The sequence below is a fragment of the Delphinus delphis genome, chromosome 2, assembly GCF_949987515.2.
Source record: "Delphinus delphis chromosome 2, mDelDel1.2, whole genome shotgun sequence".
NCBI classification, from domain to species: Eukaryota; Metazoa; Chordata; class Mammalia; order Artiodactyla; family Delphinidae; genus Delphinus; species Delphinus delphis.
The window spans coordinates 5,969,624-5,994,982 of NC_082684.1; the positions used below are offsets into that span (position 1 = coordinate 5,969,624).

At 57.3% G+C, this 25,359-nt stretch overlaps 1 protein-coding gene across 3 annotated transcripts in view; it reads left to right on the top strand.

Moving 5' to 3' along the window:
* Positions 1-4,808: 4,808 nt before the first annotated feature.
* The window catches only part of CCDC85C (coiled-coil domain containing 85C), an 83,991-nt gene continuing 63,440 nt past the window's right edge, over positions 4,809-25,359 (top strand). For all 3 annotated transcript variants that reach the window (XM_060003945.1, XM_060003947.1, XM_060003946.1), the window contains exon 1: positions 4,809-5,848. In XM_060003945.1, the coding sequence (XP_059859928.1) occupies positions 5,038-5,848 (811 nt within the window). In that variant the 5' untranslated portion in view covers positions 4,809-5,037. The remainder of the gene's footprint in view (positions 5,849-25,359) is intronic.

The window sequence follows — 25,359 nt, forward strand, 5'->3', positions numbered from 1 at the left end:
GCACGTGCATCTCTCCAGAGCTGGGCAAGAGCCCTGCTAGCTGCTTGACACTGGCCCTTGTGGAGGAAGGCTTGTATGAGAAAACTGTGGCTCAGAGAGGTTAAGGAACTGGCCTAGGGTCACCAGCAAGTTGGTGAGAGAGGAGCTGTGAGATGGAGCTAACAACATGCAGTGACTGATCTGTCAGCAGGAAGAGCTGGAAAGCTCTTCCCAGTGGTCCATCCAGAGGCTCGGGGAGTCTCTCTGTCTTGGTGACAATGTGGAAGGCTGAAGTAGGAGGAAGCTGGGTGATGGACATGGTCTGGGCACAGCGTAGGCCTCCACATTGTAGAACCAGATCACAGTGAAAGGGATGTCACAGAGCAATTGCAGTACAGGAGGCTGTAGTCTATGGGGTAAGGTGCACTCTTGGGCCGAGATGGTCGTGGGTTTCAATCCCAGCTCATTCACTTGCTTGCTGTGTGACTTTGGACAAGTGACTTAACCTATGAGCCTCAGTTTGCCCCTTTGTAAAATGGGGATAGAGGCTCCTAACTCACAGGACTGCAGCGAGGGCTCAACGGGACAATCCTTGTAAAGCGTTAGCACAGTGCTGGGTAGAGACATAAAAAGTGCTCAACTGCGAGTTCCCTGGTGGCCTAGTGGTTAGGATTCTGGGCTTTCACTGCTGTGGCCCTGGGGCTCAATCCCTGGTCGGGGAACTGAGATCCCGCAAGTCACGTGGCAAAAAAAAAAAAAAAAGTGCTCAACCAACACTATCCTTTATTAATAATAATGACAGTTGCTTTTCCATGAGCCCTGATTTTTCATCATAGCCCCTCATCTGTGCATGGTGACTTCCCCCGTTCAGGATCCTCCCTGAGGTGGGGTGCAGGGAAGAAACCCCAGAGCCCAGCCCCAGACCTGGTCAGCTGCCACTGCCTTGCTGACCTGCAGAAATAGTCAGCCACCACGCAAACCTCCACTGGCCACACCAGAGCCCTCGAGCGTCCAGCAGCCTCTGAACACTGCCCATAAGTTCACACACAGTGGTCTGAGCAGCCAACAGGAATCCACGTTAAATCCTGAAGAGCTAATGACACCACCATTCTGATCATCACGTGAGGGCTGGTTTAGAACCCCTGGCACCCACTGGGTGCTGGGTAAGTGGTAGGAGGTGGTAGTTATTATTATTGCTGTTGTTGCTGCTGTTAACTATCAGAGCCCCAGGGAGGAGGCCACACTTCCTCTGTGACTATTCCCCACTGTTCTCTGCCTCTCCTGTATGTTCCGGCAATAAGGCATGGTTGTGTCTACACACACCCCTCACCATTGCTCACCTCTAGGCCTTGGCTTTGTTGTTCCCTCCACCTGGATTATCCCAACCCTCACCTTCCCCATCTACAATCTGATAAACTCCTACTCACTCTGCAAGATTCACCGGGGGGGTCACCTCCTCCAGGAAGCTGCTCCCACTGCCTTAGGATGCTCCCACAATGACGTGTTTTGCCCCGCTCTTCCGTGGTACTTACAACGCGTGCACAATGCATATGGGATTGCACATACACATATGAATTTATGCATAAATACTTAACCAATTTTGCTTGTGTGTTCAGGAAATCAGTGAATGAAAGTGACCTTGGGCAAGTCATTTCCCTTCTGGGGCTCAGTTTCCTCATCTTCAACATGAGGGGCTCAGACTCAATTGGTCACGTACTGAAGGGTCACACATTCACTCAGCAAACAGCAAATAATGGCTGCTCTGAGGTCTCTGTTCAGCGCCCCAGCCACAGAGGAGATAGGAAAGCCCCATCCCCTCTCAGTGAGGAGACAGTCTGCTTACTGCCAGTGTGCTCTCACCATTTCCCAGGTTCACAGACACTGCGATCAGGAATTATTTTGTCTACTATGTATTAGTGTACTGGCTCTCAAAAACATTTGTGTGGCTTTAAATGGACACACACAGTCCTGGAGATTCAGAAGAAAAAAAATTGGAGAGTGGTGGTACATCTTTATTTTTTAAAAGACCCACAACTACTTTTACTGGGCATCTAGAGAATTACTGTATTAGAGGTCCATGATTTGGTTTTACGGATTTCATGACAAAGCAGAGCTAAAACAGCAAAGACACTTGACATTTCAGATCCTGGCTCGGGGTACAGGGTCTGTTGGATGGTGAGTATTCGAGGGGGCTTGGCACCTCTTGCAGGACCCTTAGGGAGGGGGCTCTGGCTTAGATGGTTCCCCTTGCTTCAGGACCCTTTTTTAGCTCTGGACCCTCTCAATCTCCTGCCGTCTATCCTGCTCTGCCCCAGCCTGTCCAGCCATGGTGCGGAGAGCAAAGACTGTCCCTGGGACCACCCACCCAGGGGCCTCATCTCTAGCACCTTGTCTTTGCTGCACCAGGGGGATGTTAGGGATGCTCTCCTGAGTCTTGGTGAGGGGGACCCATGGTCCCACAGTCTGTAGATGATGCAAGCAAGCCCCATCTAGATGGAAGCTTTTTTTTTTTTCTCTTGGAGAGTTCAGCTGAAGCTGCCAGCTCTGCAGGATCAGAGGGCAGAGATGCAGGCCATGGGAACCACCTGGGGCCACACACAAAGTTGGGGTGGCAGTTCCCACAAGCAGTGTTAACCATCTCAGCAACTTCCCTAGTGAGCCCATGTGTCCTGTGCTCACCCCTCACTCTCCCAGCTCAGGCTTTGTTCTGGGGAGAGCCTCCAGTGAGCTATTTAATCTGGTTGGCCTTTTGGGGTAAGAAAGACCTGTACCCTTCCCAAGCGGGAGCTGGAACCCTTTCTCTCCTCAAACTCAAACTCAGATGCCCTGGGCTGGGTCCTCGAAGCACAGTGCCCCAGTGGGGAGGGTGACCCCCAGCAGGCTCACCTGCCTGGGGGAACCTCAGCTACCCTGGAGCTTGACCCTCAAAGCTATGCTCTGCCTGGCACATCCTCTCCCTGAACATCTATATGGAGAGAGGGGGAGAAGGGTGGGGAATGAGGTCCTGAATCTGGACCTCTCTGCAACGCCCCCCACCCCCATCCCTTCTCCACACATGGGCCAGAGTGAGTCTCTTAAAAGGCAAATCAGGTCATATTGCATCCTGCTAACCCCCCACTGCTTTCCCAGCTGCCTTAGAATCATGAATGATCTGGCCCCTCTGACCTCATCTCTCACTCTTCTTCCCGAGCCCCCTCCCAGCCCCACTGGCCTTCTTTGAATAGGCCACTAACAGGCCAACCCTCGGGCCTCTGCACTAGCTGTTCCCTTCACCTGGAGTGCCCTTCCCCCTTATCTTTGTCCTTCTTGTCACTCAGATATCAGCTTAGACGCACCTCCTCAGAGGTCCTCCCTGACCACGGGATCTAAAGTAACTGATAATCACCTTCTGTGACATCAGCTTGTCTTAATCCCCTGCACAGCACTTATTACAGACTCATAGCTATCTAGTTTGTTTATTATCGTCTCTCCCCTCCTCCCCGCAGGGTGCAAAGTACCCCCCCCCAGAGGGCAGTGGCCTCTGCCGTTGTCCCCTACAGAATCCCCCAGTGGTCTAGAAGAGGCCTGGCTTACAGTAGGGGCTGTACACAGTTGTCCAATGAATGGCTGAACAGCTGTAAATGGGGACATCAGCTGTTGCGCGGGCGCGCGCGCCAGGCCGTGGCGCTCACGGTCGAGTGCGCGGATTTTCTCTCGTTGCGGGTCCCGGGGGAGGGACGCCCACCTCTGGCCGGCTGGCAGCAGACGCGCAGTAAATGCACTTCAGGGACGCGAGGATAAACGAGACGGACTCACACAGACAGTGGGAGGACCCGGGTGCCGGGCCAGGTTGCGGTGGGGAAGGCTTTTCGCCGCCGACTCGGCGCCCCCACAGTTAAGACCCCAGTGGGAGACCATCTTCCACCTTCCCCAGTGGTCTCCACGTCGTGAATCACAGATTCTCTCCCGAATTCCGGGACGAGCGGTCGGGTTGGCGGGGGAACGGTGCATGTCCCCGGCGCCCTCGCCCCCTCCTGGCAGGGAAGAGGGTACGGACCGTGCTCCGGGACGGTTGGCGAGGCCATGGCCTTCCCGGTGCGCAACCCGGGGCTGGAATGGAACGCCGCAACCTCGGCGCGCTCCGGCAGGGGACGGGGGTGGAAATGGGGGCGGAGGAGCCGGGGGCAGGGAAGGGGACAAAGAGCCGCTCTGCCGCCGGGGAGAGCGACCCCCGTGTCAGAGTCCTATTGTCCGTCGTATCTCACACTAAGCTGGACTCTGGTGCCCCCGGGAGGGAGAAGGGGAGCTGTCCTTCGGATCTTGGGTATTTGTTTATTTGGGGCGGGGGAGGCCGGGCGGGGCACGCGGGCCCAGGAAGGGGCTGGGCGACCATTTCCGCGCGTCTCCTTTAAGGGAAGCCCTGCCCTACCTTTCCCACCTTCCCCCTCCTTGCAGCCGTACCTGCATTTTAAAAGCGCCCTGTAGCCCTGGGATTGGCCGAGGCCGCGTCCTCCCGGCGCAGAAACTTGAACCGCCAGTGGACTGTACCATCTCCGCGGCGTCCCCCGCTTGCGCCCCGCCCCTCCCGCACACCCCCGGAGAGGCCCAATCGGACGGGCTGGGGGCGGGACCACGGCTCGAGGGCGCCTGTGGCAGGGCCCCGGGCGGGCGGGCGCACGGCACGGAGGGACGTGGGGGCCGGCCGTGCCTTGCCCGCTCCCTTCCCCGGAGGCGGGGCCGGGCCGCGGCGCCCCGCCCCTCCCCGCCCGGAGTGGGCGGGGCGGCTGGGGCTCCGGAGCTGGGCCGGGGGCGGGCCTCCGCTTGCTTCGCCTAAGCCCGGAGAGCGCCCGGCACTGCAGCCGCCGACGCAGCAGCGGTCCCAGCTCGCTGAGCCTCGAGACACGCGGGTTCCCGGGCGGCCCGGGAGGGCGCTGCGTGAGGGCGCGCGAGGCGGCGCGGGGCAGGCCGCACGAGCCCCTGGTCGCCCCCCGCCCGCGGGCGGACCGGCCCAGCGCAGCCCCGGCACGGGGAGCGCCGGCCGGGCGAGGGCGCGGGCGATGCCGCGGTGACGGCCCCGCCATGGCGAAGCCCCCGGCGGCAGCGGCGGCGGCGGCGGCGGCGGCGTCGTCGGAGGAGCTGAGCCAGGTGCCGGACGAGGAGCTGCTGCGCTGGAGCAAGGAGGAGCTGGCGCGGCGGCTGCGGCGCGCCGAGGGCGAGAAGGTGGGCCTCATGCTGGAGCACGGCGGCCTGATGCGCGACGTGAACCGGCGGCTGCAGCAGCACCTGCTGGAGATCCGCGGCCTCAAGGACGTGAACCAGCGGCTGCAGGACGACAACCAGGAACTGCGCGAGCTCTGCTGCTTCCTCGACGACGACCGGCAGAAGGGGCGCAAGCTGGCGCGCGAGTGGCAGCGCTTCGGGCGCCACGCGGCCGGTGCCGTGTGGCACGAGGTGGCCCGCTCGCAGCAGAAGCTGCGCGAGCTCGAGGCGCGCCAGGAGGCCCTGCTGCGTGAGAACCTGGAGCTCAAGGAGCTGGTGCTGCTGCTGGACGAGGAGCGCGCGGCGCTGGCGGGGGGCGCGGGTGGCGGCGGCGGCGGCGGCGGCGGTGGTGGTGGCGCCGGCTCCCGTAGCTCCATCGACAGCCAGGCCAGCCTGAGCGGGCCGCTGGCGGGCGGCGCGGCCGGAGCGGGGACCCGCGACGTGGGCGACGGCAGCAGCACGTCGAGCGCCGGCAGCGGCGGCAGCCCCGACCACCACCACCACGTCCCGCCCCCGCTGCTGCCCCCCGGGCCGCACAAGGCCCCGGACGGCAAAGCTGTCGCAACGCGCAGGTCCCTGGACGACCTGTCGGCGCCACCGCACCACCGAAGCATCCCCAACGGCCTGCACGGTAAGGACGGCACCTGCCTGGCGGCGCGGGTCTCGGGCCCACAGTCCCTTCCCCCGCGGGCGGCCGCCACTCCAGACCCCTCCTCCAGCTGGCATCCAGAGGCTCCCGAGCCCACCCGCAGTGGGGCTTTGGGTGGTAATTTTCTGGTTAAGTGATGGAGGCGTGCCCCTGCCCCTCTGAATACGCAGCGGGCCGGGGGCCGCCAGACCCCAGAAAAGTTTCTCTCCTGCGGAGTTTATCAGTATCAGAGTCTGGCACTGTAGGGCTGGCCGGGGGCACCACATCCCTGCCTGGAAACCGTTGTCCGGGAGCGGGAAGTTTTTAATGGAAAAGAAAGAAAGAAAGGCCCTTTGAGGGAAAGTGAAATTCCCTCTCTTATCTGGAGCAACAGGCAGCCCCAAACCTAAGCAGTGTTCACCTGTGTGCTGGGGCTGGAATTCCACCTGACCTCCCTGCTGCCTGCCCGCTGGGAAGGATCAGAGGCAGGTGGGCCAGAGTACCCGGGGCTAAGAGCCTTACTCGGTTGTTGTTAGTCCTGCCTTACTCAGGGCTCAGGGACCTTTCTCAACTCAGGCTCTAAAACTTTCCAGAGGAATGCGGGCTTGGAATGAATCCTGGATTTTTGTCTCTGCAGGCCTCGGTTTTCTTATCTGTAGAATGGAGCCAATAATCCCTACCTCCTGGATTTGAGGTGGAGATAAAAGCCTCTGAAGGGTTTGTAAACTGTTGGTCACCTTACAGGAAGTGCCACAGTCGTCTGCGGTGGCCAGGGTGTGGGTGGGAGGACCTTTGGCCTCAGGAAAGCTCAGCTACTGTCTTCCACACCTGTGTGACTGTTGGGCCCAAGGCAGAGGGCTCTGTAGGAGCAGAGCAGCCGGCCCCCATCCCCAGCCCTCTGATCAGTGGTTCTGCCTGCTGCCTGTCTCCTCTCCCACCTCCCTGTCCTTCCACATTTTTAAGTGGCTTGGCTCCTACTTCTGGTGGCATTTGCTGCTGCCTGAACTCTTTGCCTGAAGGTGGAGATTAAACAGCCCTTTCTGGTTCTCCTTAAAGGCTTTCCTAGTTCAGAGAAAGTGTATCTAGGCTTTAAGTGACTGTTCTTCCCCAGAGTGACAGCCTGGAGGGGGATGGGGTGGGGACAGGGCGCTCTCTCTTTGGTTTGGTGGCCAAGTGGCCTCGCAGGTGCCTTGGGGTGGGGGCGGGCTGGGGTGGGAACTGGACCCCGGGAGGTGGGGTGATAGCCCAGCACCGTTTTTCCTTCGTTTACCTTCCCAGCCTGTGAGTTCAGGGCAGGACTAGGTTTAGAGGGATATTTTGTTACTGATTAGCAATCTAAGGCTACAACTTGGGTTTCTCTCGGTAACTCTGTATCCACCCCACCTCCCACCAGCAGTCTCCTTAAGGCCAGTGGGAGTAGCTGAGCGTTAGGAGGTTTAATATGTTAAGGTTGCACCATCTGGGAAGTGAGGAGTCCCAGGCCCAGCCTCTCCGGCCTCAGCTTCCTGGGGGCCTTGGGAGGGTCAGATTTCTGGGCCTCGGTTTGCCCGAGTGCAGTACGAGGCGGGGGGTTGCTGCAGTCCTGCCTGTGGCTAGGAAATGAAACGTTTCTGGTTTTCAGCTGCGTCATCAATGACACTTGGCGAGGGCGATTCTCAGCAGGGCACTGAAGCCCCGGAGTGTCAGAGCACATTTGCTGAGAAGTTCTGTCATGTTTTGGACAAGGAGACGCGGACCCCGTCTGGCTCAGCATTTTGCTGCCTCAGTGAACAGAGCAGGAGTGAGGTTCCCACCCCACTGGGGGAGGGCGGGACGGGTGGAGCTGTAGGGTTTCCTGCAGAACCCATGCTGCCACCAGTCCCATGCACACTCGGAACAGGACTGCCACAGATTTTGTGGTGGCAAAGCTTTATGTTGGGGTGACATGAACATTCATATTCTCATCATGAATTTCAGGTATAGGTGGCATCGCTGTCGTTTAGTTTTGTCTCATAAAGTCAGGCGTGGCCTTGAGTTGTTCTCCAACAATATGAGTAGAATGCCTAGAAACAAGGAAAGGCCCATCTCTTAGAAAACACTTTTCTGTACTTGGACCTGTAGTTTTGAGCGGAGAGCGAGCCAGAGGTGGAGGCAGGTAACAGGCCTCAGTCTGGGTGGTGGCGAAAGGAGTCGGATACCAGGGTTGTGCCTCGGGCCCTTATCCCCATTTTAAAGCCAAGCACGTGGAGGCTCAGAGAGGTTCTGAGCGTTTCCTGGGAAAGCAACTGAGATTCAGGTGTCTCAGTCCCAGCTGCCTGGGTGGTGCCCTGGGGGTCCTCTCCTGCCCAGACCCGTGGGCTGGCTTGCCTCTCCAGCAGCCCGCTGTCATTGTGGCCGATAATATTCATCAGCAGACACTGCTGACTCCCTATTCTTGGTTCCTGACCCACGTTTGCCCTCCTTCTCCTGTCCTGGGAAGTGTCACTTCCTTATCGGTGACCACTGAGCAGATGGCTGATAACCCCGTTACCCAGAGGGCTCAGACTGTCTCGTGTTCAAGTCTACACTCTTCCCTCTTCTCTTTGGCCAGTTACGTAACTGCCCTGAGCCCCTTTCTGCTCTTCTGTAGAGTGGGGCAAAACCCAGAGTGCCCCCTTTATCCCTGCACACAGTGGGCCTCGACAGTTGTCAGAAGCCTCGACGGTTGTCGGCATCCTTGCCGTGCATCCTTCTTCCAAGGCTCCTCATGAAAAAGAGAGGGACCTGTTGGGGGTTTGCCAGATAGACATCGGTGTTCTCTTTGAAACTCTGTTTGCTGTTTAGACAGACAGCTCGCTTGAGTGTCTGCGACTGAGCCGGCGTCTGGTGGCACTTGCAGATGTGCTGGGGAGCAGTGGCCCTGTAATCCTGTCTCGGAAGCTGCAGGGTACCTGCAGCCCTTCAGGATGCTGTAAGGGCCCTAAGCAGCTGTGGTGGGTGGTGGCCCATCGGTATGCCGTCCCTGGCTGGGGCTGGGCCTGGTGGGCCTGTGAATGGGGATGCAAATAGGCCTTTCTCTGGGTTGTTTTGTTTTGTTTTGTTTTGATGGAGGTCTGGGCTGGGCTGACTAAAGTCTGGACTGGGATGCTCTTTACTCTAATCCGGTGGGGCAAACTGAGGCAGGCGAACCCCAAACATCAGAAGGTCAGGTTTGCCACTTTGAGCTGATGCAATTTCCAAACAAAAGTACTTTCAACAATTCTCCCCTCCCCCTCCCCATCCTGCGTGTCCCACCTTCTTTCTCCCTTCCCCCCCACGTCCCCATTCACATCTGTCCCAGTCCCCCCATCACACCACGGGGTCCACTCCCCTTTAGCTAACCCACAGAAACCGGGGCCTCCAGCAGCCTTTGTGTGGGCCCTGTTTACTTTTTAAAGTTTGGATTAAAAATTTGAGCTTCTCAAAATAAGATGGGTTTGTCCTCCTGCTTGTGTTTTTGTTGGTTTAAAGGGAGGATGGAGCGAGGGTGGTCTGGGCCTCTGGCCCTGAATAGGTCTTTTATGAGGGGCCTCCCGGCTCAGCAGCTCCTGGGCAGGATGCTAATAAGGCAGCTTTTCCTAAACCCAGTCAGGCCTGGGGCCAAAGGTCAGCAAAGACAATGGGGCAGGTTGAATAAGCTTTTCCCCCTCCCTCTGCATCCTGACCCTGACCATCCGTCACTGGCCTTGGGGTACGGAGCCCCCAGGGCCACATACCAAAGGGGGCTGGTGGTAAGGAGCTCACTGGCCTGTAACCCAGGGTGGGACCAGGGTGTGCCCAGCACTTCACAGTTTACCACAGAGGGTGTCCCAGTCCCAGCTCCATTCTGTTCAGAGCTCCCAAATGGTCCCATATCGCAGGTGGGGAAACTGAGGCATGGAGCGGTATGGTGACCTGCTCCCAGTCCCGTGGGCTGGCTGGGGGGCCTGGGATCAGTCTGGGGAATCAGTCTTGGCCTCCGGTGTCAGTCTGGGCCTGCCGCCCTGTGCCTGCTGCCCCTCTGGACCGGGACAGCCTGAGACTCCCATGGGAGACCCCCACCAACAGTGGAAGGCTGTCCGGAGCTTGGTCCTGGGCAGGGCCCCCTGTAGATGGACCCAGGCAGGATGGGGCGGGAGCTCCAGGGGCTGGACCTGTGTAGCAAAGGTGTGGCACCTGTTCTCAGTCCAGACCCAGAGGCTCAGTCATGCTGTCCTGCTTCCTGGCATGACGGTTCACGGTTCCGGACATCAGTGGGATGGGGAAAGCGCAGGCTTCCGCGCACGGAGTCCCTCCTCACTTATATTTTTCATTCCCTCGCTTCCCTGCCAGGCTGGTTTCCCTCTGCTGTTGTGGCCCCAGCAGACCCCTTACCCATGGCCCGGCCTCTGAGTTCTTAGGACACACACTTGGTTTCGTATCGTTCCCGGGGCAGCGCGATTAGCAAGGAAATCCTCTGCTGCTCATCGTCTGTGTTTTGCACCCATGGGGATTTTCTGTGCCGTGTTTGTCCTTGTCATCAGCACAAGGAATTGGAAGCCTACGACCCTGCTCGAGTTCCAGGACCCCTGTGGACCTCTGTTTTCTCATCTGCAAAGTGGGAAGCCGTTGCCCGCCCTTGGGTTGAGGGAGGAGGGAGTGTGGTGAAGTGTGTAAACTGTGCAGCCCGTGTGAGGTGACAGCTTACTGCACCTCGAAGCCTCATCTGTGTCTCGAGGATGATACTACTCTGGTCCTAGAACTGAGCCTTAAAGGATGGGTTCAGTGACCCTCCACTGTCACCTGGACCCTGCAGACTTGCCTCCTCGGGGTGGGGATGGGGGACCCCCTGACACATGCTCATGAGGGGGACCCTTGTGCCCACCCCGTGTCAGAGTCAAATGAGTTGTTGTCTAGTTGAACAGAAGTGGGGTGGCATTCCAGCGGCAGCAGCAGGTCTGCAGGTGGATCTGGACCATGGGTGCCGAGAGCCCAGGGCCTGCGAGGTGTTCTCATGACGCGTGGGGGAGGCCTGGGGCCTGGAAGCCTCCTCGTGGGAACAGAAAGAACCAGAACATTGAGCCGGGGGAAGAAAAGCTTTGGGGCTGGGGAGCTGCTGCTGGGCGGGGAGAGCTGTCAGCCCAGCGGGGTCAGTGCTGTGTGTAGCCCCCAGGGTGGACCCCCAAAGTTCCAGCAATTCGGATTTCAGCCCTCACAGACAAGAGCGGTGTAGGTGGACTAGGTTGCATCTGGAGGTGGGGAGCTCCCTGTCGGGGGAGGCATGCAAGCACAGGGCATTCCTGAACCCACTGTAATGGGACACCCAGAGAGCTGGGCATCTGGTTGTGTGAGTACAGAACAGCGAGTAGAGAATAGTCAGGGAGGTGGACGGGCAGGGCTGGGTGGCTGAGAGAATTCACCCTTCAAGCAGGAAGGAAGACAAGAGCAGACGTTTATTGAGTGGTTACTCAGTCTGAATTCTGAGTGCCGCTCACGGTGATTCATGTAGCCGGGCTTGGGGAGCGGCGGTTCCAGAGCATTAACCTGGGGTCTGTCGTGGTGGCGGCCAGGCTGGGGACAGAGGGGCAGGAAGCTTGGGGCCTCCAGGGTGGCGATAGCTGTGACCGTGGTCATGGGAGAGAACCTTCTCTGAGGTTCTCAGATCAGGAGGGTCTGCCCCAAAGCCCTGCCCCCACCCCCCGTCTGCCTGCTTGTGACTCCTGACCTGTGGGGTCAGGGGTCAGTCCTGAGCCGCCCTGGGGCTCGGGTAGAGCAGCACCCGTGGGCAACAAACTCTCTCTCTCTGCAGCCTCACTGTACCTCTCCACAGGATGGTTACACCCACGGTTGCTCTGCCCACACCTGCAACCTGGGTGCCCGGGATCCAGGCAGGGAGTGCTCTGGGATTTCATCAGAGCTGGGGAGGCCATGAGGGGACCCCAGTGGCTCCCCCAAAGCCTGGAGACAGAGGAACAAACTTGTCTGCTAAAGGGACGTGATGCTCCTTTGATCATGAACAGGGGAATGGTGCCCCTCTTCCCAGGCACCCAGAGCTGGTCATTGTCACACGTTCCCCTCTTGCTGTCCTCTGCTGCCACAGGCCAGAGGGGGCAGGTGGGTGGAGTGTGAGAGGGCAGGTCTGGAGCTGGGTCAGTCCCCTGGTGATGAGTGCCTGCCTGCTCTCGAACGAGTCACTGTTGGTCTCTGCTGTCTGGGGAGCAGGGCAGAAGGATCAGGAGTTTTATCGATTCGTTTGTAAGTGTTCTTGGGATCACCCTGTGTATGATGTTTAAACAGAGGTGCGGAGCATCACTTAACCAAAGCAGAAGCCGGGAGCCCTGGGACGTAGGTGAGGGTCTGTTTCCCTTTCCTCCTTCCTGCTTCCCCATTGGCCAGAGGCCTTCGTCATTTGTTATTTCCTGAAGTAAAAGATGGGCTTTCCCCTCCTCTGTGGCAGTGCAGGGTGCATCTTAGAATCAGTGTGTGTGTTTACTGCACGGTCTTCCCCTCCCTTACTCTGGAAAATTGGGCATCTGTGACTGATGGTATCTTAGAGTGGAGGAAATGCCATGCCTGGGAAAGCCGGAAACCCTGGAGCAAACTGCCCAGAGCCCTAAAGGCACTCAGAGGAGACTTGGAAGGGAAGGGGGAACCGCCCCAGGCTTGGCCACAACGGTGCTGAGATGCACTGGGGTCCCCGTTTCTGCTGAGGAAAAGGCTCAGGGCAATGAGGCAAGTCACATCAGATCATGTGGGGTGGGGAGGGGGCCGTCCGGCGTGATGCTGGGGCCGCGCCCTCCTGTGCCCCCCTCGTCCCCGTGTGAGTGTTCATCAAGCCCCTTTCATCTTGGAAGTGCCCTAGTTTGGCTCTCAACCCCTTCAGGTGTGCCGGGAGCTCCGCGGAGGGGGTGGCTGAAGTTGGGAGCTGAGATGGGCCTGGGAGGTGGAGCCGGTCAGTACAAGCAGAGGAGAGTCGGGGAGAGGCCAGGCATGGCGGGAGGAACAGCTGGGGAGCGGGCACATCTGGCTCTGAGGGCTGGCGGGTGACTGGGCGATGCTGGGCAGGTGGGGTCTGTGGCACTCCTCCCACTGTACCTGCATTCCCCCTCCCACCCCCCCGAAGTCCCTGGGCCGAGCTTTTCTAGCTGTGAGTGGTTCCAGCTGTGACCTTCTCCGAGCGTTTTTCCACAGTTACGTGTGAGGGGTGCACTCAGAAACCAGTACTTTTACATAGACCATCCCCTCCCTTTCCCCTGTGCCCCACTTAATACACGGGTGGCCCCAGCAGCTGATATGGTCGCTACATCTGGGGCTTTGGGGACGCGGCTGTGCCCTCCAGGGCTGTTCTGTGTGGCCTAGATGACGCAGAACGAGCAGCTTGAGCCCACCTGTGACCTGACCTAACGCAAGCCCCTTGTTTGCCCATCTGTAAAGTGGGAAGCTTGGATGGGCCCCGCCCAGGGTCCGAGAGACCCTAGCGTCCTCTACAACTGGCAGAGCCACAGGGAAGGGGCCACCTGCCCTGCCCATCCTGCCTCTTGTTGTTACCTTTGTGGTTAGGTCCCTTGCCTGGTGGCTGGCCCTCAGCTTGGGGCAGGTCTGGGTGGTGGCGGTGCTGTGGTTGCCGTGACACACAGGCACTGCTCTGTCCAGCACTGGCTTAGACCGAGACCCCTGGCTGGCCAGCCTGTCCTCGTGAGGGGCTGTGGTGAGTGCCCCGGTGGAATTACCTGCCTCTGCCATCCGATCACCTCCTGCAGGGCTGGGTAGCAGGTTTGGTGCTAGAGGAGAATGCCTGGCTCTGGTTCCCTGGTGTGGGGTTGCCCGGGACGAGGCCACCTGTTCTGGACTTTTGCCATTTCTGTCCTATCTCTGCCCAAGACCATAACCTTCCCCAGGGCGGGGTCCAGTCTTCCTGGCACATGGTGGGTGCTCAGTAAATGTCGGAGTGAGGAATGGGCAGCCCGGAGGCACTGGACGAGGTCTCCCTCTTGTTTTAAACCCGACAGTGATCAAGCCCCTTTGGCCACTTGCCTTTCTTTTTTGCATTTGTTCCATTTGGCACCAAATGGTCTTCAGCTTCTTCAAAACAAACAAACAAACCTGCCCCCCGCTCCCAGGATGGTAACTTGTACATCCCGCTGCCTCGCCTCTCCCCAGCTTCCCTGTTTCCTTTTAACAGTTACTAAAAAATACATGTTTGCTTTTTTTTGCTTGTTGTTTTTGGTTTACTTTTATTTGTTTAATTAGTTATCTGTTTTATACGTATTAGTGTATATATGTCAATCCCAATCTCCCAATTCATCCCCTGCACCCCCGGCTTTCCCCCGCCCTTGGTGTCCATACGTTTGTTCTCTATGTCTGCATCTCTGTTTCTGCTTTGCAAACCGGTTCACCTGTACCATTTTTCTAGATTCCACATAATACGCATTAATAGACGATAGTTGTTTTTCTCTTTCTGACTTACTTCACTCTGTATGACAGTCTCTAGGTCCATCCACGTCTCTACAAATGACCCAATTTCATTCCTTTTTATGGCTGAGTAATATTTCCATTGTATATATGTACCACATCTTCTTTATCCATTCATCTGTTGATGGGCATTTAGGTTGCATCCATGACCTGGCTATTGTAAATAGTGCTGCAGTGAATATTGGGGTGCATGTGTCTTTCTGAATTATGGTTTTCTCTGGGTATATGCCCAGTAGTGGGATTGCTGGGTCATACGGTAATTCTATTTTTAGTTTTTTTTTTTTAATTAATTAATTAATTATTTATTTATGGCTGTGTTGGGTCTTCGTTTCTGTGCGAGGGCTTTCTCTAGCTGTGGCAAGCGGGGGCCACTCTTCATCGTGGTGCGCGGGCCTCTCACTATCGCGGCCTCTCCCGTTGCGGAGCACAGGCTCCAGACGCGCAGGCTCAGTAACTGTGGCTCACGGGCCCAGTTGCTCCGCGGCATGTGGGATCTTCCTAGACCAGGGCTCGAACCCGTGTCCCCTGCATTGGCAGGCAGATTCTCAACCACTGTGCCACCAGGGAAGGCCCTATTTTTAGTTTTTTAAGGAACCTCCATACTGTTCCCCATAGTGGCTGTGTCAATTTACATTCCCACCGACAGTGCAAGAGGGTTCCCTTTTCTCCACACCGTCTCCAGCATTTATTGTTTGTAGGTTTTTTGATGGTGGCCATTCTGACTGGTGTGAGGTGATACCTCCTTGTAGTTTTGATTTGCATTTCTCTATAATTAGTGATGTTGAGCATCCTTTCATGTGTTTGTTGGCCATCTGTATGTCTCCTTTGGAGAAATGTCTATTTAGGTCTTCTGCCCATTTTTGGATTGGGTTGTTTTTTTTAAAATATTGAGCTGCATGAGCTGTTCATATATTTTTGAGATTAATCCTTTGTCTGTTGATTTGTTTGCAAATATTTTCTCCCATTCTGAGAGTTGTCTTTTCGTCTTGTTTATGGTTTCCTTTGCTATATACACGTTTGCTTTTATCAGTGGTTCCCAACCTCGGCTGCATATTAGATATCACCTCAGGAAACTTTAAAAAGTGCCACTGCCTGGACAAGCCCCCAGAGATGGGCCCCTGTTGGTCCCGGAGCCTCCTGTGGTTGTAGACGTTCCTGGGCGTTCTGCTGACTGCAGAGCCACTGTGGGAAGCTCTGGGAGAGAAGCTGCTGGGCCCGCAGGGCTGCCCAAGCTGGAGATGGCCCATCAGCAGGTGAGCCGGAGGCAAGGACGTGGCCCCACACTGGGGCATCACGGAGCCTGGCCCGCAGGGCGGGGAGGCTGGTGTCAGCTCACATTAGCCGTGAGGGTGAAACAGGCCCGTTTGTACACTGCCTTGCCGACATTCGCCGTGTGGATGCCCCGGGAGCTGGCTTTGGTTCGCCCGGCGGGGCTCCCAGGCAGCAGTGGAAAGCTGGGTCTGAGCCTGGCCTTGCATTTCCTGAGCACCTGCCCCAGCTCTGGACACAGCCCGGTTTGCTCCCCCAGCTCCCCGCCCTGGGAGCTAGAATAGACTGCCAGGCATCGGCACGGAGGTGCTGCCTTTGCCACCCCTGTTGTGGGGTGCTAGGCCGCCCCAGACGGGGTGGGGGCCTTTTAAGGCTGCGGTCAAGGGAGCAGAGGCAGGCTGGGCCAGTGGCACCCAGACGGCAGCTTGGGAGAAGAGCCGACCCATTTCCAAAAATAGCCCATCCACTGTCAGGGGAAGCATCTCTTTGTCTTCCCAAATCTGTCTTTCCGTCGGCTCCCGGGTTGTAAGGCTAGAAGGAGGCACGCTCTTGTCTTGGAATCAGAGGCTCCGGGAGGCACCCTCCCACCCCCCCCCACAAGGGCCCGATTGTCCGGCGGCCCTGAATGCGCCCGCCCGTCACGGAGCGCGCCGCACCGGCTCCTCTCCCTAATGAGCCCGCTCTGGGAGTGGCCCTTTGTGGCGGGTTCCGGCCACGCTGCCTGTGCCAGGGCTCTCAGAAGGCTCGATTTCCCGGCCGCTTCACATCTCTCGGAGCTGATGGGACAATGGGAGGCTCCCGCCGTGCCCTTTCTCCTTTTTTTTCTGTGTTTTCTGGAACGTGCACACACCGCCCTTATACGGGACAGAAAATTAAGCAGCAGGTTTCTCCCTCTCTCAGCACCCTCTGCCCTGGCGGGGAGGGCTCCCCGCCTCTCCTCGCCTTTCCCAGCCCTTCCCGTGGGACCTCCCCCCACCATTGTCTCCCTCCTCTTGTTCCCGGGTCTCTCCGGGCTCCTTCCCCTGAAAACAGGCTCATGTTTCCTAGTCCAAAGCAATAAACAAAATCTTCTCCTTTCTGTTTTCCTGCCCCCGGCTCCCTTCCTTCCCCACCCAATCCTCCGAGGAGCACCAGAGGCCCAGCCCACCTGCCCACCCGCAGCTTCTTGGCCCCTGGCAGTCCTGGACCCTGGGAAAGGCAGTTCCAGCTTGGTCCAGTGGCCTGTTCTCATCCTGACCTCTTGGTGGTGTTTGATGCCCACTGTGGGCTTGTCTTCTAGAACAGGGCAGGGTGGCTGGGCACCGCCGACCTCCCTGGCAGCAGCTCCTGGCTTTCTCTAGCTGTCTCCTGCCCGTACTGGGAAGCATCGCTCCCGGGCTAAGCCCCCAGTCTTTCTCTACCTTTCGCTCCTGACCTGGAGACCCAGCAGTCCAGTGTCATCCTGGTCACCATCCTGTTGACTCTGTGCCCTCTGAGTTTGGGCCCCTTCGTCTCACCTACACTCCTGTCCCCTCTGCCTAACGGGTGGCGACCCCACTTCAGGGTTTCCTGGCTCTAGCCCTGAGCTGCCCACTAGTCACATGAGGCTGTTTCAACTCAACTTAATTAGGATTGAGTAACACGAGCGTTTCAGTTTCTGAGCTGCGCTTAGCCCCCTTGCCAGTGCTCTGCACCGTGTCATTGCAGAAAAGGAACATCTCCGTCCTTCCAGAGAGTTCTGTCGGCAGCGCTGATCTGGACGGCTCCTTGCTGCGCCGGGCACTGCACTTGTGCACAGAAGGAAGCTCTGCGTGTGAGCGTGGTGTCGTGGGCTCTGTCCCTTCCTGCCAGGCTCCACGCACGATCCCAGGGTCTGCTTGCCTTGCCGGTGCACAGCAGGCCCTTAGGGCTTCTGCTGGCAGGAATTGCCCTTTCTTACCTCCTGCACCCACTGAGATCCCGCCCTTCCCTTGAGGCTTAGGTCTGCCCTTAGAGATGGACAGTCACAGGATGTGTGACCAGCAGCCCTCGTCCACTCCTCGTCTGCAGGAGCCTCAAGCCAGGCTCTTGCCGTTTGCCCTGCAGCCACGGATGCCACTCCCGCTGGTGGCCTTGTGTGTGGGTTCACGTGTACGTGTAGGACACCCAAGCCCAAGAGGCCACAGGGCTCCAGGAGGCTGCAGAGGTCTTCCCCGTAGAGCCCAGCCCCCCACTCCCAGCCACCAGCTCCTTATCCTCGAAACAAGGCCAGGAGGCCTGCGGGATCCGAAAACAAAGAAAATGGCTTTTCAGACGGTGGGGTGAGGTGGGGTAGGTTGCGGGGGATGGACACAGGCCCTCTCCTCCCTCCCCTCTGTGTGTAGAGGAGGTTGCAGACCTGCTCCGGCCGGTCCCCCTCCGGCCCTCTATGCGTGGCTGTGACGGGCAGCAGGCATTCTCACCATCTCGGGGTTAACCGAGCTGCCTGGGTGCAGCTGCGGGTCATCGCGCCAGCCGCTCCCTGGCGGGTGAAGCCATTACGCACTGCACCTGGTGTTCTGGCCCTGGCCTCGACCCCACTGGTTACTGCCCTTCCTGTGCCCTTGAGCCCACTGTTGGGTGTGTGTGTGTGTGGCGGGGAGCATCAGGGCAACCGGTGAGATGATAGCAGCATGGCTCCCCCATGCCCCCTCCCCCCTTTGAAGGCCTGATGAGGCACTGGCTTGGCCCCAGGAAGAGGGGCTAATATTCGGGCTTCCCTGACCTTGGGGGCCAGGAAGGTCTGAGGAGAGCCCCATTCTGAGGTATCTTACTCTGGAGATGCAGTTGGCGGTGGGGGGCTGGCGGGAGGGGGCGATCCTTGGCGTCAGCTCCCTGGAGGCCCCCAGCACCCCGTGCAGCCGCTGGGCCCCGTTCCTGCTGCTGTCACTCCTCTGCTGAGGGCATTTCCTGGCTTGGGGCCGAGGGTTTCCTGTGAGCCCTGCTCCACGCCCCCATGCAGCCCCTGCAGCCCCTGCCCCGCCTGTGGGAACTCCTGCTGACCCACAGCAGCTCCTCAGTGTGTCCAGGAGGCCCCCCGGGATGCTCCCTGCCCTCCCTCCGAGGTCCCCGCCCTGGAGGGTGGTCCCCAGCACCGTGCTGTTTTCATCTCGCCTCTCTCCCTGCAGAGTCCATAATCCCTGTCCCCCGAGTTAAGGCCTCGTTCCCGTGAGCTGGCCTGGTTGTGGGCAATGTGATCCGCTCCCAAGCGTGTGGGGCTGAAACACTGTGGGTAATGCTGGATGAAAAGACCCCTTGTTTGTGGTGCAACCCAAGCTCATGAGCGGGAAAGTGGCGGGGCGGGGGTCGGGGTGGTGGCCGGCCCCCCCGAGTCTGCCCCCTTGCCCTCCAAAAATGCGGCACAGGTGGGGTCACTGGAACCTCCTGGCCTGGGGCTTTATTTGGGGGGTTGTGACGGGAGGGAGACACCCGGGTCAGCTCAGCCTCCTCTGGTCCCTCCGCAGTCCCTGCTGCTTCAAGGTCAGCTGTGCCCTGCTCTGTGCTGACCTTCAGTGGACACATGCTCAGTGGTCTCCTTAATCTGGGCATGACAGGCTTTGGGGAGCCCTGGGCCCCCAACATGGCTGTGTACTTATGCAGGTTCTCAGAGGTGGAGAGTGGTCTGTGGCCCAGGAAAGATCCAGAACCACAGTGGGAGTGGGAGTGAAATCCCTCCCTGAAGCCTTTAAAAATTTTTTTAAAAAAATTTATTTATATATATGTATATATATATTTTAAAAATTTTGTTCAGTGTCTTTTTTAAAATTTTTACTGAAAGATAGTTGATTTAGTTAGTGTGTTGTGTTAGTTTCAGGTGTACAGCAAAGTGATTCAGTTGTACTTATATATAAAAATATACTTTTTTTTACATTCTCTTCCATTGTAGGTTATTACAAGATATTGAGTATAGTTCCCTGTGCTAAACAGTAGGTCCTTGTTCGTAATCTATTTTATATACAGTAGTGTGTATATTTCAATCCCAAACTCCTAGTTTATCCCTCCTCCCTCTTCCTCTTTGGTAACCGTAAGTTTGTTTACTAAGTCTGTGAGTCTATTTCTGTTTTGTAAATAAGTTCATTTGTATCATTTTTTTTAGATTCCACATGTAAGTGATATCATATGATAATTTTCTTTCTCCGTCTGGCTTACTTCACTGAGTATGACAATCTCTAGGTCCATCCATGTTGCTGCAAATGGCATCATTTCATTCTTTTTTTATGGCTGAGTAATATTCCATTGCGTATATATACTGCATCTTTATCCAGTCCTCTGTCAGTGGACATTTAGGTTGCTTCCCCTTGAAGCCTTTAAAAAGTAAAAATGAATGAGCTTAATGCACGCGCCTTGCCAGGAGGCTCCACGCAAGAGTCAGAGAGTGAAACCTAAAGGCCGCTTGGTTTGAGCCTGTGGTCTGGGAGGTGTGGGTGTTGAGCTCTGGCTCACGCCCACCCCGTCCTCTGTTCTCAGGAGTCACACCTCTTGTTCCTCTTTCCTGAAGTTGTCTGTATTCATGTGAGGGTTTAGAGTTGGGTAGATGTTTCCACGTACATCTATCTTTGCTTCCTGGACTTTTCTCTACGTGTTGCTTCCTTTCTGCCTCGTTTTCCCTGGGCCTCAGTGTACCCAGCTGGGAGATGAGGCAGTTGGACCAGGTCCATGGGGGCTCAGAGACCCTGGAGGAACTTGAGGAAGTTCCTCCCTGGGTATCAGCCTTGCCCTGGTGGCTGTTCCCAGCCTGGCCCCTTCTCCCCATGCAGCCGAACCAGTGCCATTGGGCCTTCTTTTCTGTGTGACATTCCTGCCACTCTGGGGCTTTCAGCATCCACGGTGGCCCAGTTTCTAACCTCAGGCCCTCACCTTCCAAGTGCTTGCCCAGGTGGGGGACTGATCTGACCCAAAATCAGAAAGCAGTGGCCAGGAGGGATCGCTTGCTGCCCTCCTCCTCCACCGCACCCAACCCCCCCCCCCCCCCCCCCCGAGGCACACATGCCAACTCCCTGCGGCTGTGGGCACAGCAGCCATTGCCAGCGGGAGCAGAATGAAAATGGGAAAGTCTTCTAATTTCCTTCTTTTGAATTGCAACCTTGATCCTTCCTCTCTCCTCCTACAGACCACGCCTCTGGTGACTTTTGACTAGGTCTGTGGGCTCCCTTTTCTCCCGCTGAAAATATATGCAGTAGTGCCTCATTTGCCTTAATGAGAATGGCAGGCTTAGGGCCCTGGGGGGAGGGGGAGGCCTGGGGGCCAGGAGAAGGCGGTTTGCACTGCCGGGCCAGCGCCCAGCCAATGACTTTGACTCTGAAAGGTGCTCATTCACTCATGTGCAAGCTGGTGTTTGCAGCCTCCTGGGTGCCAATGGGGCAGGGCAGCTTTGGGGGAGGGGGGAGCCCCGCATCCAGCCGAGAGGCCGTGTCTCCCGGTGGCATCCCCACTGGCCCTTCTGTGGTTCGCTGATTAGTGCCTGGAAGAAGCGGAAAGGACGGTCCCAAGGGGAGAATGGGGTCTAGGAGGCCTCAGGGGGTATGCGGGGGGCGCCAAGGGGAGATGGAAGGCATGCTGGGCTGGGTTCTCTGTGTTCCCCACGAGGACGGGGAGGGTGACGTGGCTTCGGTACTCGCGCGGCAGACATTTCTGAGGCTGTCAGTGGTGTGGGCCTCCGGGCGCGAGTGACTGCCTGCTGCTGTGTCCTATTCCTGCACCTGGGAATGAGCCTGCGGGAGGAGGGGTCAGCCCACCGCAGGGACAGGGAGGTGGGGAGGGGCAGGGAATCCTCAGGTGCACCTGCTCTGCCGTGACCACCTCCCCACGGCGCGGTGCACTCGGGTGTAGACCACGCCGGGCCCTCTGCTGGTCCAGTTGGGCCGCGGAGCCCCTCAGTCAGGGGAGCGGTGAGTGACAGTCTGACCTTGTTGAGGCCCCTCCCCCATCCTCCCCTCCCCCTCCCAATCGTTAGGCTCCACTTTGTCACCAGTGAAGCAGACCCTTGGGTTAGGGATCTCGAAGGGCCCCTTCATAGGGGGTTGGAATAAATCCACGTATGCCATTCTCTGATGTGTTAGAAAACCAGCATACACAACCTCCCTCAGTGGTCTTGAACGAGGCTTAGTTCTGACCGTTTACTGCAGGCACCGAGGCTGTTTTTGGTCACGATTCATAGAGGACTAGGGGGGAGAAGGTCTTGGCAGGGAGAGTGGCCCATGGCAATGGGGGCGGTCAGAGCCCAGAGAGTCCTGCTCTGAACCACTGGGCACTGGGCCTCCCCCGAAGCAGGTGGCCGCCTCGGATAACGTGCTCTCGTGTCCTTCCTGCTGTCCTTAGGGTTTGTCCTTTTAATACTCGGGGTGCGTGAGGTGTCCAGCAGGCCCGGGAGGGGAATTTGTGGGGAAGGGGAGGTCCCAGTGGGAGGCTGCCCTGCTGGAGGGAAGGTGAGGTGGCCTGGCTGGGCCCCTGCTCTGCCGGTACCTGTCCTGGGTCAGGAAGGCAGGGACCCAGCTCCGGAGGTTTGCCCGTGGCTGCAGGGCTTAGCTGTGGCACGCCAGCCCTGAGGCCGCCTGGTAGGATTTGGGGACCTGGACCGGCAGCGGCAGGGGTGGGGGAAGGGCCAGTGGGGCCGGGGGCTGGCTCGCTGGCGCAGCACTATTCCCGTCCATGTCCCGAGAGGCTCAGACAAGGAGATGCTTGTGAGCCAGAGTTGTGAGTTGGCATCTGGAAATGATGCCTCATTACAGAGCTTGCTTCCTAAACATGAGTGCATTTATCATGAAGGGCCTTTAGGAGAAGTCCTCGGGGCTGCCGGGGCCCGGATGTGGGGAGGCGGAGCTGGCGCCGCCCCGTGGCACAGATGAGGACACGCCGTCCGCAGGCCCGTGGGATTTCACAGATACCACCGCCCCTCCCTGTGCCTCGGTTTCCCGCCTGTCTCCCGGGGGCAGAGTGGGGATTTTGGTGGTCTTCTCAGCTCCGTGCTGTGCTGTTTCAAGCAGAGTGCCCCCAGCTGTGAGGGGGGTCATGGTGGGTGGGGCCCGGCCCCTGGTGCCTCGACCACCGCGCCCCTCCCCGCAGGCCGCTGGGCCCTGCTCAGGAGACACTTAGGGTCTGGTGTGTCTCTGAGTTGTGTGTGTGTGTGTGTGTGTGTGTGTGTGTGTGTGTGTGTGTGTGTGTGTCTGTGTGGTGGGCAGTCTTCTGTAGGAGCCCTGGAGGAGGATCAGGGGCCTTGGTCTGGCCTCAGTCTGTCCTGGACCCCTCTGTGGGCCTCATCTGTAAGGGGCCCCTGAGGTCCCCCAGCCCTGCCCGTATCTGGGCCTTAGAGTCACGTTGGGGTCATTATTACCGTTTGGTCTGAGCACCGCCCAAGGCAGGCAGGGGCCATCAGGAAAGAAAGACCTGCCCAGAATGGGATGGTCCTCCCTGCAGGGAGGAGGAAGGAGTTCCCCGGGTGGCTGGCCTTGCCCCTGTCCCTGTGCCCTGAGCGTGGCCACCTCTCAGCCTCCCGCCTGAGGTCCAGGGAAGAGGGGCTCTGGCATCTCACACACCCCACTGCTGTGCTTGGCCAAGCCCAACTCACCCAGCGGGTCCCAGCTGAGGCTGTGATTCTGTTACCTGGCTGGCACTGGGTGCCACCTGATAGGGTCCAGATGGAGGGTCCTGAGCTCTGGTCGTGGGTCCACCTGTCTAAGCCCAGGCAGGTCACACACACCCGTGTGCCTCACCCTTCCGCCTCTGTTAGATGGAGTGACCCCATCCAGTTCATCTTAGGGCTCTTGAGGATGGACCAAGATGCTCGCATAGTAATAGTAGGAACAGTAGGAACTCGTGGGTGCTCGGTGCTGTCTGCGTATCCACTCCTTTAGCCCTTACAAAGCGCAGGCACCTCTGTTTTCCCCGTTGGACAGGAAGGGGAAGCGGAGGCCCAGAGGTTAAGCTGCCCAGGTCCCGCGGAGAAAGGGGCAGAGCGGTACCCGCCTCTGGGGCCCGCATCCCTAACCACGGCCTTGCACTGCCTCTCCGCGCACAAGCCGCATCGTTCCCATGGACGCATCTTCTTCTCCTAAAACAATTGCCTGTTTATTATAGACAATTTAGAAAAATAATCACCTTGGGCCCCAGCACCCAGACGGCCTCTGCATACCAGTGCGATGTGGCCAGCGGTGGTATTGTCAGTAATCGGTACACTTTCTCACTTCCCGTGGGAGGCCTGGCCATTGAAATGGGTGAGTTTAGGAGACAATCAGGAACATTCTAGTTCTGAGTGCGATTTTTCTCCTCTCTGTGGGCAGTGGGGCAGTTAGTGGACTTGAAACATGCGCATCGGTAGAACGCGTTTTCTGGAACCTCTTGGCTCCAAAGCCCCTTTTGCAGCATGATGCACGTTGTAGATATCTCCCAGTGCATCACATGCCCCCGTCTGGGGACACACAGCCCCCTCTTGCAAGCCTGAGCTCAGCCTTCCTAATTTATCCTGGGGTCCCCTGACAGGAGTTCCCAGGCGGCTAGAATGTCTGCTGATGCGTGAACCCCACTGGGGATGGGGAGCGAGGCAGCCCCTTCTTTGTCTGGACTCTGTGGGTGGGAGTGTGTGAGGAGCTCCGGACTTCGTTCCGGACAAATGTCGTGTCCGGCTGGGGGTGGGGACACCCCTACAGTTGTCGTCTCACCTGGTCCTTTCAGGCTGCAGACTCCAACCCCCTGTGGTTTATCCTGGCGGAGACGCAGAGTATTGCCCACCCCTAAACAATCCTTTGCTTATTGTGTGCCCGTAATGGGGGGCTTGGGAGGTACTGGAAGGCTCAACATGGAAATTTGAAAATCACCTATAATCCTGCCCTCTGCAGAGAACAGATATTAACGTTTTCCTTCTTTCCTAAAGGAGGAAATGCTGGGTGGAAAAGGGAAGTCTGTATACACCTTCTGTTAATTTTTTTTTTTTAACAATGTATTGAATATAGTTCCCTGTGCTATACAGCAGGTCCTTGTTGTTTATCTGTTTTATATGTAGTAGTGTGTATCTGTCAATCCCAAATTCCTAATTTATCCCCTCCACCCCCTTTCCCCTTTGGTAACCATGAGTTTGTTTTCTATGTCTGTGAGTCTGCAGATAATGACATTTGCAGCAACATGGATGGACCTAGAGATGATCATACTGAGTGAAGGAAGTCAGACAGAGAAAGACGCATAGCACATGATGTCACTTACATGTGCAATCAATCTAAACAGAATGATTCAAATGAACTTACATACGAAACAGAAGTAAACTCACAGACCTAGAAAACAAACTCTGTTAACGTTTTATTTTGAACTAATTATAGACTCATAAGAAGTTGCAATTGTAGCGTAGAGGGCTCTCGTGTGCCCTTCCCTCCAGCAGTGACGTCCTCGTGAGAACGGGTCATTACCACTTCTTTTAAAAAATTTAATTTTATCTATTTTTTATACAACAGATTCTTATTAGTTATCCATTTTATACATATCAGTGTATATATGTCAATCCCCATCCCCCAATTCATCACCCCCCGCCCGCCCCGCAACTTTCCCCGCCTTGGTGTCCGTATGTTTGGAGAACGGGGCATTATTGAAACCAGGACAGTGACGTCAGCACCACACAGTGAGTGACCAGACCTCAGACCCTCCCTCCGACAGCGCCTGTCTTTCTGTGCTCTCACTCCTATGTGTGTGGAGAGTTTTATGAGCTCTTGCCACATGTGTAGAGTTGTTATACACACTTTTAAAAATAAATGTTGCTGTTTAGAACTGTTTTTAGATTTACGGAATCATTGAGAAGATAGCAGAGTTCCCATAACCCTGCGCCCTGTTCCGTGGTTGCT